The sequence below is a fragment of the Chelon labrosus genome, assembly GCF_963514085.1.
Source record: "Chelon labrosus genome assembly, chromosome: 18".
NCBI classification, from domain to species: Eukaryota; Metazoa; Chordata; class Actinopteri; order Mugiliformes; family Mugilidae; genus Chelon; species Chelon labrosus.
Window position 1 is genome coordinate 14,820,893 of NC_140351.1, and position 12,566 is coordinate 14,833,458.

Here is a 12,566-nt window from a genome sequence, read left to right on the forward strand (position 1 = left end):
AGTTTTGCGCATAAATATGAGACAATCATTTCCACAACCTGGGACTGATCAATAAAATATTTAGAGGAAAGATTTATGCAGTCTTTTTGGCGTCTGTGTGTTTTGCTCGTTTTTATTATTTCCTGACAAAATGATACAAAAGTCAGATTCTGTGCAGAAATTACAAACATGTGCATTATGTGGGTAAAGGACAGAAATAAATCCAAATGCCATCTCAGTATTCTGCTATTCCCTTGGTATCTTAAATTAAACTTGGGTGTGTACATGTACGTGCAGCAGCTTTAAAACTGTTTAACACCCGTTTTAAGCAGCTGAAGATTTAAACATAATAACTGTTGCACTTTCTAGAGGTCACCACTAGAGGTCAGTATTGGTCTTAGATTTATCATCATTCTCTGATTCTACTCCCTGAAAGTGGGGTTTTTCTTCCATCACATAGCCAGCCTTTCGTGGGTGTGCGAGAATGAAATCTTTTAATGGAGATGCAAACTCACATTAAATTTTTAATTTTCTGACTCATTTGGGTTTGTTTCACAGAGCAGTCATCTTGAGTGGAGCGGCACCATTGTGGCACCATCCACCTCCACTGTCTCCTGGATTACTGATTACTTCTCTGACAGCTCCCAGTTTGTGCGGCTGAGGGGGCTCCCTGTCCGATACTGTTGTCAGTGACGTGGGGGCACCACAGGGCACTGTCCTGTCTCCATTTCTGTTCACTCTTTACACCTCTGATTTCCAGGACAGCTCTGGGTCCTGCCACCTGCAGAAGTTCTCTGATGACTCTGCAGTGGTTGGGTGTATTAGAGATGGACGGGAGGTGGAGTGCAGGACACTGATCTGAGACTTTGGGGAGTGGTCCCAGGCAAACCACCTACTCCTGAATGTGGACAAGACCAAGGAGCTGGTCATTGACTTCAGGAGGAAGAGGACACCAGTGGAGCCCATCACCATCCAGGGCCTGGAGGAGGTGGAAGTAGTGGACCATTATAAGTAACTGGGTACCTCAGTACCTCGGGTCTTTCAACATATGCAGCAAGTTGCTGGAGATGTTCTACCAGTCTGTTGTTGCGAGCACCCTGTACTTTGCTGTGGTTTGCTGGGAGAGCAGCACCAGCAAAAAGGACATAAGTAGGATCGACAAACTGATCTGAAAGGCTGGTCATGTTTTTGGCAGTGAGTTGGAGATGTTTGTCTCAGTGAGGAACAGGAGGACATCATGGACAATCCATCTCATCCACTACAGTAGAGGGGCAGCGGAGCTCATTCTCCAACAGACTGATCCAGCTCCTCTCTCACAGTGAACGCTACAGGACTTCTTTCATACCATTCTCAGTCCAGCTGTTCAACAACTCACCTTTCTGTAACAGATAACTCCATGTTATTCATGTTAATGGACACTATTGCACCTTACTATCATTCCAGTATATATAATATATATTCTTCCATCTCTGTTTCTTGTACATTGGTTCATATGCTATCATACATATCATACTTGTTGTTCTTAAGAGTGTTTTTTTATGTGCAACCAAGCTACTGTGACCAAGCGACTTCCCTTTGTGGATCAATAAAGTTTATCTAAGTCACTGCACCAGTAATTCACTGTAGGGCCAGGGTATGGATTCAATAATAATCAGATCCTGCTTCTTCACAGAGGACAACAGCAACAAGAAGGGCTGAGACTCTTTAAAATGTTTTGAAGATAAAGGAACCCCCGAAATTTCCTCTTCCACAGGAGTGAGAAGTTCCTAGTTGGATGGGTATTCCCTCAGATAAGCTCTGAGCTGTTAAACACACCTTGTTAAGCACACATATGTGTTTTTTCTTTGTTTTTCACCCTTTACTAGCCAACCATCTGTCAACAGAAAGCTACCCAGTCCTCGCAGGTCATGGTACAGCTAAAGCGAGCGAACACAAAAACAGCTGAACTTGTTTCTTGGTTTCTGGAACTCACTCATCTATTTATTTTTATTTATTTATTTTTTATTTTTTTCCCGTTTTAACTGACTGGAGGGGAGTTTAGGTTTTTCTTTTCATTCACACCTTGAGTCATATCACTCAACCTAGATAAAAACAGACACATTTAGGGGTACAGTTCCCCTAAATGCAGGTGGGTACCTATTTTACGCCTTTAAATTTAGTTCTCCACTTCTGATTGTCTTCTAGGACATGATGGAAGGGATCCAGGTATGTAGAGGGACGATATGATGAGTTCCAATGCAAGTCTCAAAACAAATGTGGTTCAGTGGTTTATTATCATGATAAATTAATAAGAACTAAAAAAAAAATACATTCAGTTTCATTCATTGTATGTTAAACATACATAGTTATACTGTGCAAATAACAGTTCCTATATATTTTTTAATAACTTTTGTATAGTGACTTCGATAAAATCAAACAGAGACTTGGATCATCAAGTCCTGAAAGTGGCTGCATGCCACTGAGGTAATATAGTGTATAAAGACTAAAAAAATGACAGTCAAGTAGGATTGAGCTTCTTCTCTTGTTTGAAGATTCTGGTGTCCATGTTCATGTCTATGAGTTTCAGCTCTACCCTCTGACGGACACAAGACCCAGCTTCATTTTCCACCTATGATCAATATGTGTTGTTTGTCAATAGTGTCTGGAGACGTGACATTGCAAACTTTGTATTGCATTCAGGTCTTTGCTCCTTCTCTAATCTTGGGAAGTTTATACTTCTGTGTTTGCTTCCTCCAATAAGGTTAGGCAGGTGGCGAGGCCTCGTCAAGAATGCGATGAAAAGCTGAAGCTGCAGCAGGCGTAGATCCTCGAGGTCGTCCTGCCTGACAAACCAGCAAATTCTCCGGATGATGAACTTTCACCTGGTCATCATACTCCAAGATAAAGTCAATGTTTATTGTCCTGAGTGTGACGCCTTGGCGATTGGACGTGGTTCGGACATTTGGTTCGATTTGTGCAGGCACACTGAAACGCCGACTGGGGAGTCCAAGTCTCCTGGAATAACAGATGCAGTGTGTTAAAGTCTTGACACATTACATGTTGATTTCATATTTAATTAGAAGCACTAAAACTGAAAATAAGTGGTACCTGAGATCTGAGGACGCGCAGCTCGTTGTAAACTTTTCTAAACTTCTTCTCCAGCTCCAGATACTTGTCCTTAAGCCTCTCCCTGTCCCTCCGCTCCTTCAGAAAGTCTTCCTTATAGACTTCAGCCTGGACGGAAAATGAAACATGACGTGAGGACACAAATGGAAATCTGTTTCCAAGTATGTTCTGGATTTGTGTTTTGAGTCTGTATGTCATTGTATACGATCCTTTTGCCCAGAGATAGCAGAAGAGATTACATCCTCCTGTCAAATGTGAATTAGCTTAGTTTAGCTTAGTTTAGCTTAGATTAGCATAAAGGCTGGAAACATGGGGAAACAACTGGTCATGAAATACTCCGGTATTAAACAAGATTTAATGGTTAATTAGGGAGATTTCTTTGGACAGATCCTAGCTAGCAGTTTCCCTCTGTTTCCAGTCTTTATGGAAAGCTAACCACATGTTTGTATATTTACCGGACAAACAATTAAAGATTCCGAACTGATAAAAGCCATCTAGTGGTCAGTGGTGGTATTGCTGCCTGAGTTAAAAATCCCCAAACCGACACAATGCTAGTTTTGGTTTACAAAAGTTTTATTTCTGTACATTAAAAAAATAAAGAATATGTCAAAGCTCACCTGATGTTTCCAGATGTCCTGTAGTGTTTCACTGCTCACGGAGAGATTCTGAGATGGTTGAAGTGCCTCATCTAAGGCCTGAACAAACATACAGAAGATACTGTTATCACACTATTACCCCAGGATGAAAACACAAATGACTTCTTCAGTTCGAAACTTGTATGAGCAAAAGCGTTTTTAAGAAATGACAAGTCCAGCTGCCTTAGTTTCAGCTTTGTTTTTTAGATATGTGACCTGGACGACTGGGAATCTTTACAGACGCTCTGCGAAGCCTCACCTTGTTCAGTCGCCGGATCTCCTCGCGCTGATGCTGCCCCTTGCGGGTCAGGTTGTTGTTCTGCACTTTCAGCTCTATCACTTCCTTCTGTGCTTTGAGTAAGTCATAGCTGACTTCTCCTGTCTGTGGGGGGGAAAAGGAAAACTGTTCACACTTGGAAATCAAATAACCGAACCCATTCAAATTTCATTTAGAACGAGAATTTACCTGTGTGTTTTCTTTACATTTGACCGTCTTATATTTTCTGTTTAAGGTGACTTCGACCTCAGGCGTCTCCTCCGCGCATTCATCGCACTCCTGTGCTTCTTTTGAAATCCTGACCTGGGGGAAGGACATAATTCAGATATTATATATTAATATAAATTATTAAACAGACGAGAGGTGAAAAATAAAAAGATTTAGACTTTTAGACCTTCTTACCTTCTCTCTGTAGTACTGCACCATGGTTCTGTACTCTCTTGCCCATTTCTCATTAATAGAAAGAAGCTGAGTGAAACAGAAACCGCACAGTATAAGTACAAAAACCCATGTTTCAGGATGAATATACAGTAAATCTTGTGTTGCATATGTGCTCACCTCTTTTCTCTGCTCCTTTAAGATGAGTATCTGTGCCATCATCTTGCTATCACTGCTGGAAAAAGACCCTTCTGACTAAAAAACAAAAAGAGGAAGTACTCAGATGAGACATGAAGAATATCCATTAGCAGCCAAACACTGAAATGTGACTCTAAGGGGCAGTTGCGTAACACGACTGCATCCACCGACTTCCTTTTACACATTTCTGGAAGTTTTGCTTTGCTGTGTTTCCAGTAAGAGCATTTCTTTGCGGTCTGGGAATCAGACAGCGTGAGAACATTAATTACCTCTTCGATCTGGGGAGGAAACTCTGCGGCTGGATTAAGTCTGTCTCCAACTGAGCGAACTGGCAGGCACAACTCATACCTGAAAACGAAGGATTTGCATGAGATCCTGATGCGATTAGTTCAAATAGAGTAGCGAATGATTTGACGTTTCTCACCTGTCTATGTTTGGCAGATGTGGATACAGTCTGTGGGTTGGTTTGTTGTCTGTGTGGATTGGTTTGCTGGACTGTGCCCTCTCCACATGCGGACTGCCCATTGAGTTTTCATGCAGGGACTGTCAAAACACAAAGGAAGACATATGTCATATAAACAAAAGAGACATTTTTGACCTAATTTAAGTCATTTTACAACATCAAAACTCAAATTGTCCTTCTTGTGTTCGGATTTTTTTGGCTGAAGCGGGAGCTTCCACTTCTTTTAAATTAAGCAGATGTCAGGGAGGTTTCAGCTGGGCACTGTGGGACATCCAGCTTCACCCAGATTAGTTTCTTTTCACCACCCTTAAGCCTGTTTTTAAAAACATTCCACCTGAAACTTCATCACAAGCGTGACACCAAAATAAGCAACCTTGGTTGCCCAATAATTTTGAGAATTTTTAAAATATGGTAAATCTTGGTTGCTGTGAGATCGTAAAGAAAAAAAAGTAGTCTTCTACTACTGTTATAATAACAATGACAAATCTCATTTCATGTCATTTTACTAATGTAACCGTCTAATAAAGACAATAAATAATCATAAAAATGAATAAGATGTACAAAATAACCATTTATACCATATATATTAAGCTGAGATAGCCAAATTTGTCTATATATAGTTAGTAGACAGACAATTGTATGTGCATTAATCATTAAAGATATTTTTTGGTTAAATGACAAGAATTATTTGTGATTGACTGTATTTTAAAGTCAACAGATGGACTGTCCATATATATATATCGATATATGTCCATATTTATATATATAAATGTATACAGTCATTTTTGTCCTTAATGGGAAACAATTAATTCCTTTTCAATTTATTTAATGTCATTTGTTTAATGTAACTGTCTAATAAAGTTAAAAAAAACAATGAAACATTGACAGGTTAGCTGTTACCAGACTCCAGACTGTACTAAGCTAAACTACCAGTCTGGGCAATGTTAAATTTTCATTTATCAATATTTCTGGATACATGTTGTTGTGTAAACTATGACTACTAGTTATGATTTAATATAATTTCTCTAATGTAACTCACAAACAAGGGCAAAAACAACATAAAAACAGAAAGGCTACACAATATAGAGATGAAATGTGACTTGAATCAATAGATAGAAAATGAATCAATGTAAATTTGATTAATTATGAAGCAAAAATTGACAAACATACTCTTGGCCAACCTGAAAAAAGGTATTAAATATGGTACAAACATTTAGAAGATCTCTCTTTGGCCATTTTTATTAAGTTTAATTAAATGATTAATAATAATAATAATAATAATAATAATAATAATAGTAATAATGATAATAATAATATGCTTAATTAAAATAATTGATGAATTAGTTGATGGAAAGTGATGTAAAGTTTGCTGGAAATGAAGTGACAGCTGATTCAAACCTACAGGGGACGTGAATGGCCCCCACGCAGTCACGTGATTGACTGATTACCCGACTTCAAGTGGCACGTTCGGTGTTTATATCTTTATACTCATCATTTAAAAAAAAAAACTACCAAAAACTAATTTTGTCCGAGCTGTCTGCCAAATACTGTTAAATAGTTAAATAACGTTTAAATAAAACAGAAAGCAAACTCACCATACTGAGGCTCGTACTCGGACTGCGCAGGTGCCACCGGAGCCGTGATTTGACGCAGTTGACTCGCTCCGCACGTTCGTTTTATTCAAAGGATGCCCCGTGACGTAGTAAAACCAGAATCGACCAATCAGCGGCCGGGATTCCCTCTGCCGGGGGCAGGAGCCGCTGACGGGGTTTGTCGAAGGAAAGGAAAGTACGAGGGGTTAATCAACACCTCTGGCGGTAACTGAGCCATGTGTTTATGGTATGAATGGATGACTAAGAGAAAGAAACCTGCCGCCACGCTGCAAGAAGTGCGTCTATAAAATATTGTTGTCCTATTTTACATGTGTTCATTGTTTTCCAGTTAAATGATTGAATTAAGTAAATATAAAAGTTTAAAAGGGAAACTCGCCTCTCAGCTGTAGTTAATGACAAAATCAATGAAAAAACAAATGCAACAAAAAATAATAATAATAAATAAATAATAAATAAAAAATAATAAAAAGGCCCCCAAACTTTTCATTGAATAAAGGAAAAGAAAAAAGAATAAAAGAATACAATATATATATATATATATATATATATATATATATATATATATATATATATATATATATATAATAAATTAAATAAATTAAAAATAAAGGACAAAAAATAAATCCATAAATAATATTTTAAAAATGGAGAAAAAACTTAAGTAGTTTAAGTGTAAAACTTCCTGGATATTTATATTATTTGACAGTACTTAAACATCGCTTAATGACATATAATCTTTATTTTTAAGTTTGTTTATTTTTTTAATCCTGAGTCATCTTTATAATATGTTTCTATAAAGGCTTGTAGCAGTAATTATTCATTGAAAGATATTTTAAAATATATTGTTTTAATCAGCAGAACCTAGACAAGTGTGCGATTTGAATAGTATGAATAATCATAATGAAAAAACAACAAAGTGATTCTTTATGTGTACTCTTTCGTCGTCACTTTTTACAGTGGGCCATCTACAGCTATAGGATGTGTGTCAATTCGTCAGTGAACTGAGCGCCTCTGACTTCCTGCATGGTTTAACTGCAGCCGCTTCAGAAGCCAGGCGGCCTCGTGGAGCCACTAATACCGAAATGAAACTGTCCAAATAATGTAAAAGTTATGGGCTGCGGGTTATGGGAAAATCACACATCACGCAGGCTTATCATCTTACACAATCTTCAGTGTGTTCTCAAAGCTGTTGACTCAGAGCGGGCTTGTTTCAGGGAAGAAGGAGAGGGGAAAATACGCCACTGCGCCTCCTCCAGTAACCGACACTCAGCAGGGGACTCGACCCTGGCTACTCATTTATAATTTCTTATGGAAACCTGTATTACCTGAGTTTGTGTGCTACATATTACCACATGCAGGCTATGATTTTCTTATTTTTGGTAACTCATCATCCTTCTGTTGGAGATAACTTCCCAAAACAGAGCTGTGATTCCCCCCAGGGACACTTTTTCACATCAAGGTCACTAATTTAATTTCTTGTGTCTGGATTTTTTGGTTGAAGTGGGAGCTTCCACTTTGTTTAAATTAAGCAGATGTTGGGGAGGTTTCAGCATGGCTTTGTGGGACATCCTGTTTCACCCAGATTTGTTTCTTTTTAGCCCCCTTAAGGCTATTTCTTAAAAGCTCCACCTGCAATGTGATGATCATCAGCCCCACGATGAAACTCTTTTTAAAAACAATGCATCAGCAGGGCCGGATTACTTCCGTCCGAACGAAACTGTGAATTTGAGTAGAAATAACAGCCGTATTGCAATGATTCAGCAACACTGATATTTTTGGATCAGTTCCACAAATGTAACTCTGCTAAATCTAATGCAACAGAAATGAGTTCGTACATCTTCTAAAACTGGCAGCGGGTTAGAGTGACCTTGTGCTAGTAAAGAGGCCACGGATGCAAAAATACCTTTTGAACACTGATGTAGCAAGACAACACTGATAATAATTGGTCTCAGAGGCCAATTTATCCAACCATAAATGTATTTTATTACGTTAATGATACTTTAAAGTGACACACACACATACACACACACATACAGGAAATATGCATATGTATTACATATGGAAAAGGGTGCAAGTAAAAACTGTAAATACAGACAATTAACAGAAAATGTGATTTAACTCTTTCAACCCTGGAGGTCACTGAACCTCATGCAGCAGGCTGAATAACATCAGTGTTTATCATTGACTGTACGTAAGGATAGTTGAACGCTTTGCGACGTTACCCATATACTTCCTGGAGCTGTTTTGAAGCTCAGTGTGGAGGCTTCAGCCGTCACCATCTTGGCAGTACCAGTCCGGTAACTCCTGGCTAATTCAAAACCTTTGATGGGACCTGTAACTCAAAGGGGCCACTCCCTAAATTATGTATAACTTTAGTTGTAAAGTTCAACATTTGAACGTGGAAATCGTTGGGGATTGAAGCCAACCTCAAGCGGCCATTAGAGGAGCTGCAGTTTTTGGCACGTTACATTTTTTCTATAGATTTTAAGATGATTAGCTGGATGGGAAAAGGACACTTACTGTATTTGTTCTTTCAACTTATTTTAGAGCTCCTGTTATCCTGGACTCAGTTATGGAGCTACCACTGACAAGGTTTGGACTGCTTATTATGGTTGGAATTTAAAAAGAAACAGACTTGGCTTTAGGGGTTACGTACAAATTTAAAATTTAAAGGATTCACATCTTTGGGAATATTTTAACTTCACTGACTTGATTGATGAACATTTTCTGGCTCCAGAACTCCCAATAGTGAAGTCAACGGTGTTTGCAGAAAACATGTTGACATGTCATGGTAGGGAAAGCACAGGTGTATCCCAGAACCTCCCTTGCTGCGTGTGTAATCCAGCCATAAAATAACTAAGACAGAGTCTGTGCTTTCCCTTCAGTAACGAAGGGAAAACACAAGGTGAACAAGGTGTGTTTTATTAAGTACGTACAAGATAAGATAATCCTTTATTTATACAGTTTAACTCCCAAGACCATAAAATCATCAAAAATCATCTAGTCATCATCTTTATGTTGGAAAATCCACTTATTCCAGTTTGCACCAGATCCATTAAGCGACAGTTTGATGAGTAGTGCTAAGTAGAAGAACCAGTTAGCATTAGCTAGTAAGCTAAACAATTAGCAGTTACCTTGTTTGGGATTATGTTTGCTTAAATTAAAAGTTTCTCAGTCCAACACACTAGGATATAAGTCAAATTTAAGTTTTTTGTGAGCCTCCAAAAACGAGCTCTTCTACTTTCCTACGTGCGAATGTCTGTATTCCACTTAGAAATGCTAACTGCCACAGAGCGTCAAAATTAGAGCTGTCGTTCATTTTAACATGTCAGAAGATTTTTGCACCAGATCAATTAAGAAATGGTTTGATAAGAAGTATAAGGTGGAAGAACTTGAAACAGTTAGCATTAGCATCAGCAATTACCTTCTTTAGAATCTGTCTGTGATGATTCTCACTTATCCAGGTCATGGAATTTGACCAGTTGTGACCACATAGGCTAACATTAACATTGTCAGGTAAGTATCCGGTTGCTAACAGACCATAGTGATGTGACTTTCAGGTGGGCACAGCCTACTGATATTACAGATAAATAAAAAAAAAAACATTGATGAGTAGTGAAATATCTTCAAGAAAACCAGGTGTTGTTGTTTTAGCTTTGCTTTTTGCTTTCTTTCGGATTTTGTTTTCTTAACTGTCAGGTTCCTTGGTAACGCCCAGATCTAACTCAAATTAAATTGTCTTCAAAAAGCTTAACTGTCTACATTCCTACATCCATGAAAGCACATACACTTTTGTATCCCACACTGAAATGCTAACTGGCTGAAAATAGGAGGGCAAGAACAAGTTAAAACAAGTTAAATGAATATGAGAAAATACCAAAAATGATTATAAGTTTCACTGTCACCACAGTCACACTTTGCCGTTGTCTTACAATGTGCTAGATAAAGGCTACTATTAATGCGGCAGCAGCAGTGACTCAAACCAGGACAGCGCTTACCGACATTACAGTAGCTGTCACAGTACCCCATGTTGTGGTTTTACAGAGGGGGCCTTCTTCATGTAACACCTGTGTCGTGAGAAACCCGGGTGCCTCTTCCCAGCACCGACACACCACCGTTTACGGTATGTGTGACACAGCAGCAAGTCTCTAGAAAGGAAAGAGGAGGTTTTATGTTGAGCCTCCTCCTTCCTGCCACAGCAGTCTCACTCTATAGCACTGATCTTTAACATCCTGTGTGTGTGCGTGTCGGCTCGCGCTTGTTATAGATAAGACATTTTGTGGCCCACACGTATAAATCTGAACCCCAACAGGTTTGATGTTGGGAGCACTTTCCTTTTTGTTCGGCGGTTTAGCGTGTTCGTGTATTTGCATACACCTTAGTCTAACCTTTGGTAGCAGGCTCCAGTTTCACGTGAGCCCAAAAAGAAAGTAAAAACGGTGATCAGTTTTCTGAAAGGTACTACAGAGATACTTTAAATTCTGCTAAATTTAGTTTACCCATGGAGTCACATCTGTCACATACCTGCATAAGCTGCTTTTGCTCGTCAAAGGGGAAATGGTAAGTGCAAAGCGTTGCAAGATATGTTAAGAGAATGTCAGGGACAAACATGAACAGCAATAGTACTGACACTAACAGGACAACTATGTGAATACCAAAGCTTTTTTTTGGTTTGTTTTAAAAAAAACTGAAATTAAATGAAGACCAATCCATCATATTTTTGCACTACATTTTATAAAAAGACAAAACATCCAAATTGTATACCTGACCGTAACCTACGTATACGGTTCGTCCACTTAGTTTCATGGCATAAGAATATTTTTGACAAAGCATCAAAAAACTAAAACAAGTAATAATTTGTAAATAATGAGAATAAATGGGTATTTGTTAAAATACGGATGTCCCTGACAATTCAACTGATTGCAGAGTGTTGTTTCACACATATTGTAGATAAGACATTTTGTGACCCACGCCTACGAATCTGAACCACACGTCTACAAATCTGAACCCCAACACAGGTTTGATGTTAGGAGCACTTTCTGTTTGGTGGTTTAGGAAGTTCACATATTTGCATACACCTCAGTCTCACCTTCGGGAGCAGGTTCTAGTTTCGCGTAAACCAAAAAAGAAAGCAAAACTTGTTAAAATAACTGACTGAGCATATGTTTTGTCTGGTTGTGGTAAGAGGAACATTTCCACAAAACCAATGGGTTGACTTCGTAGAAGGCTTTACTAAAGGTGTTTGGCTTTTTCTCCTAACCTGGGATTACTTTTCAGGTTTAGTTTAACATTTCTGTAAGACACTCTGATACTTTTACAAGTATAGTAGCCCAGTGAATAGTCCAGTCTGTCCTGACCACGTCAATCACAGTCTGGTTTGGATCCGCCACCAGACATGACAGGGACAGACTGCAGAGAACAGTCAAGTCTGCAGAGAGGATCATTGGTGCCGACCTTCCCTCCATCCAGGACCTGTACCGGTCCAGGGTCAGGACGCGGGCCAGTAAAATCTCCACAGACCCCTCACACCCCGGTCACAACCTGTTTAGACTCCTCCCCTCAGGCCGGCGTTACAGAGCACTGTACGCCAAAACCACCCGTCACAAGGACAGTTTCTTCCCCCGGGCTGTTGCTCTGTTGAACTCTGAGCAGTCTCAGAGTGTGAGTCCATCCACATGAACAATAAACAATAACTGCACTACTGTATATAGTCACTGTACAAAACCCTGGCTCGTTGTATATATCTGCTCTTATTCCATATTTTTATGTGTATAGATTGAGATTTAGTTTTTATCTTATTTTAATTTTTAATTTTCTTCACTTATTTAAGTTTGTGTGTTATGTACAAAAGAGTAAAGCTACCCGAGTCAAATTACCTGTATTTGCACATACTTGGTCATTAAAGCTGATTCTGATTA

General features: G+C 38.9%; 2 protein-coding genes across 2 annotated transcripts; both read right to left on the bottom strand.

Annotated features, from left to right (window-relative positions):
* Positions 1–2,327: 2,327 nt before the first annotated feature.
* Positions 2,328–4,158, bottom strand: LOC311503475 (uncharacterized protein; the record flags this gene model as incomplete). Its single annotated transcript, XM_084566204.1, has 4 exons — positions 2,328–2,973; positions 3,067–3,192; positions 3,702–3,779; positions 3,979–4,158. Coding segments are annotated over 4 exons (492 nt in total), but the record flags the coding sequence as incomplete, so codon positions are not given.
* LOC311503769 (uncharacterized protein) lies at positions 4,158–8,927 on the bottom strand (the record flags this gene model as incomplete). Its single annotated transcript, XM_084566640.1, has 6 exons — positions 4,158–4,299; positions 4,399–4,464; positions 4,555–4,629; positions 4,842–4,920; positions 4,997–5,115; positions 8,871–8,927. 6 exons carry the CDS (start codon positions 8,925–8,927, stop codon positions 4,165–4,167), a joined length of 531 nt encoding a protein of 176 aa, XP_084422766.1. The 3' UTR covers positions 4,158–4,164.
* Positions 8,928–12,566: the final 3,639 nt, after the last annotated feature.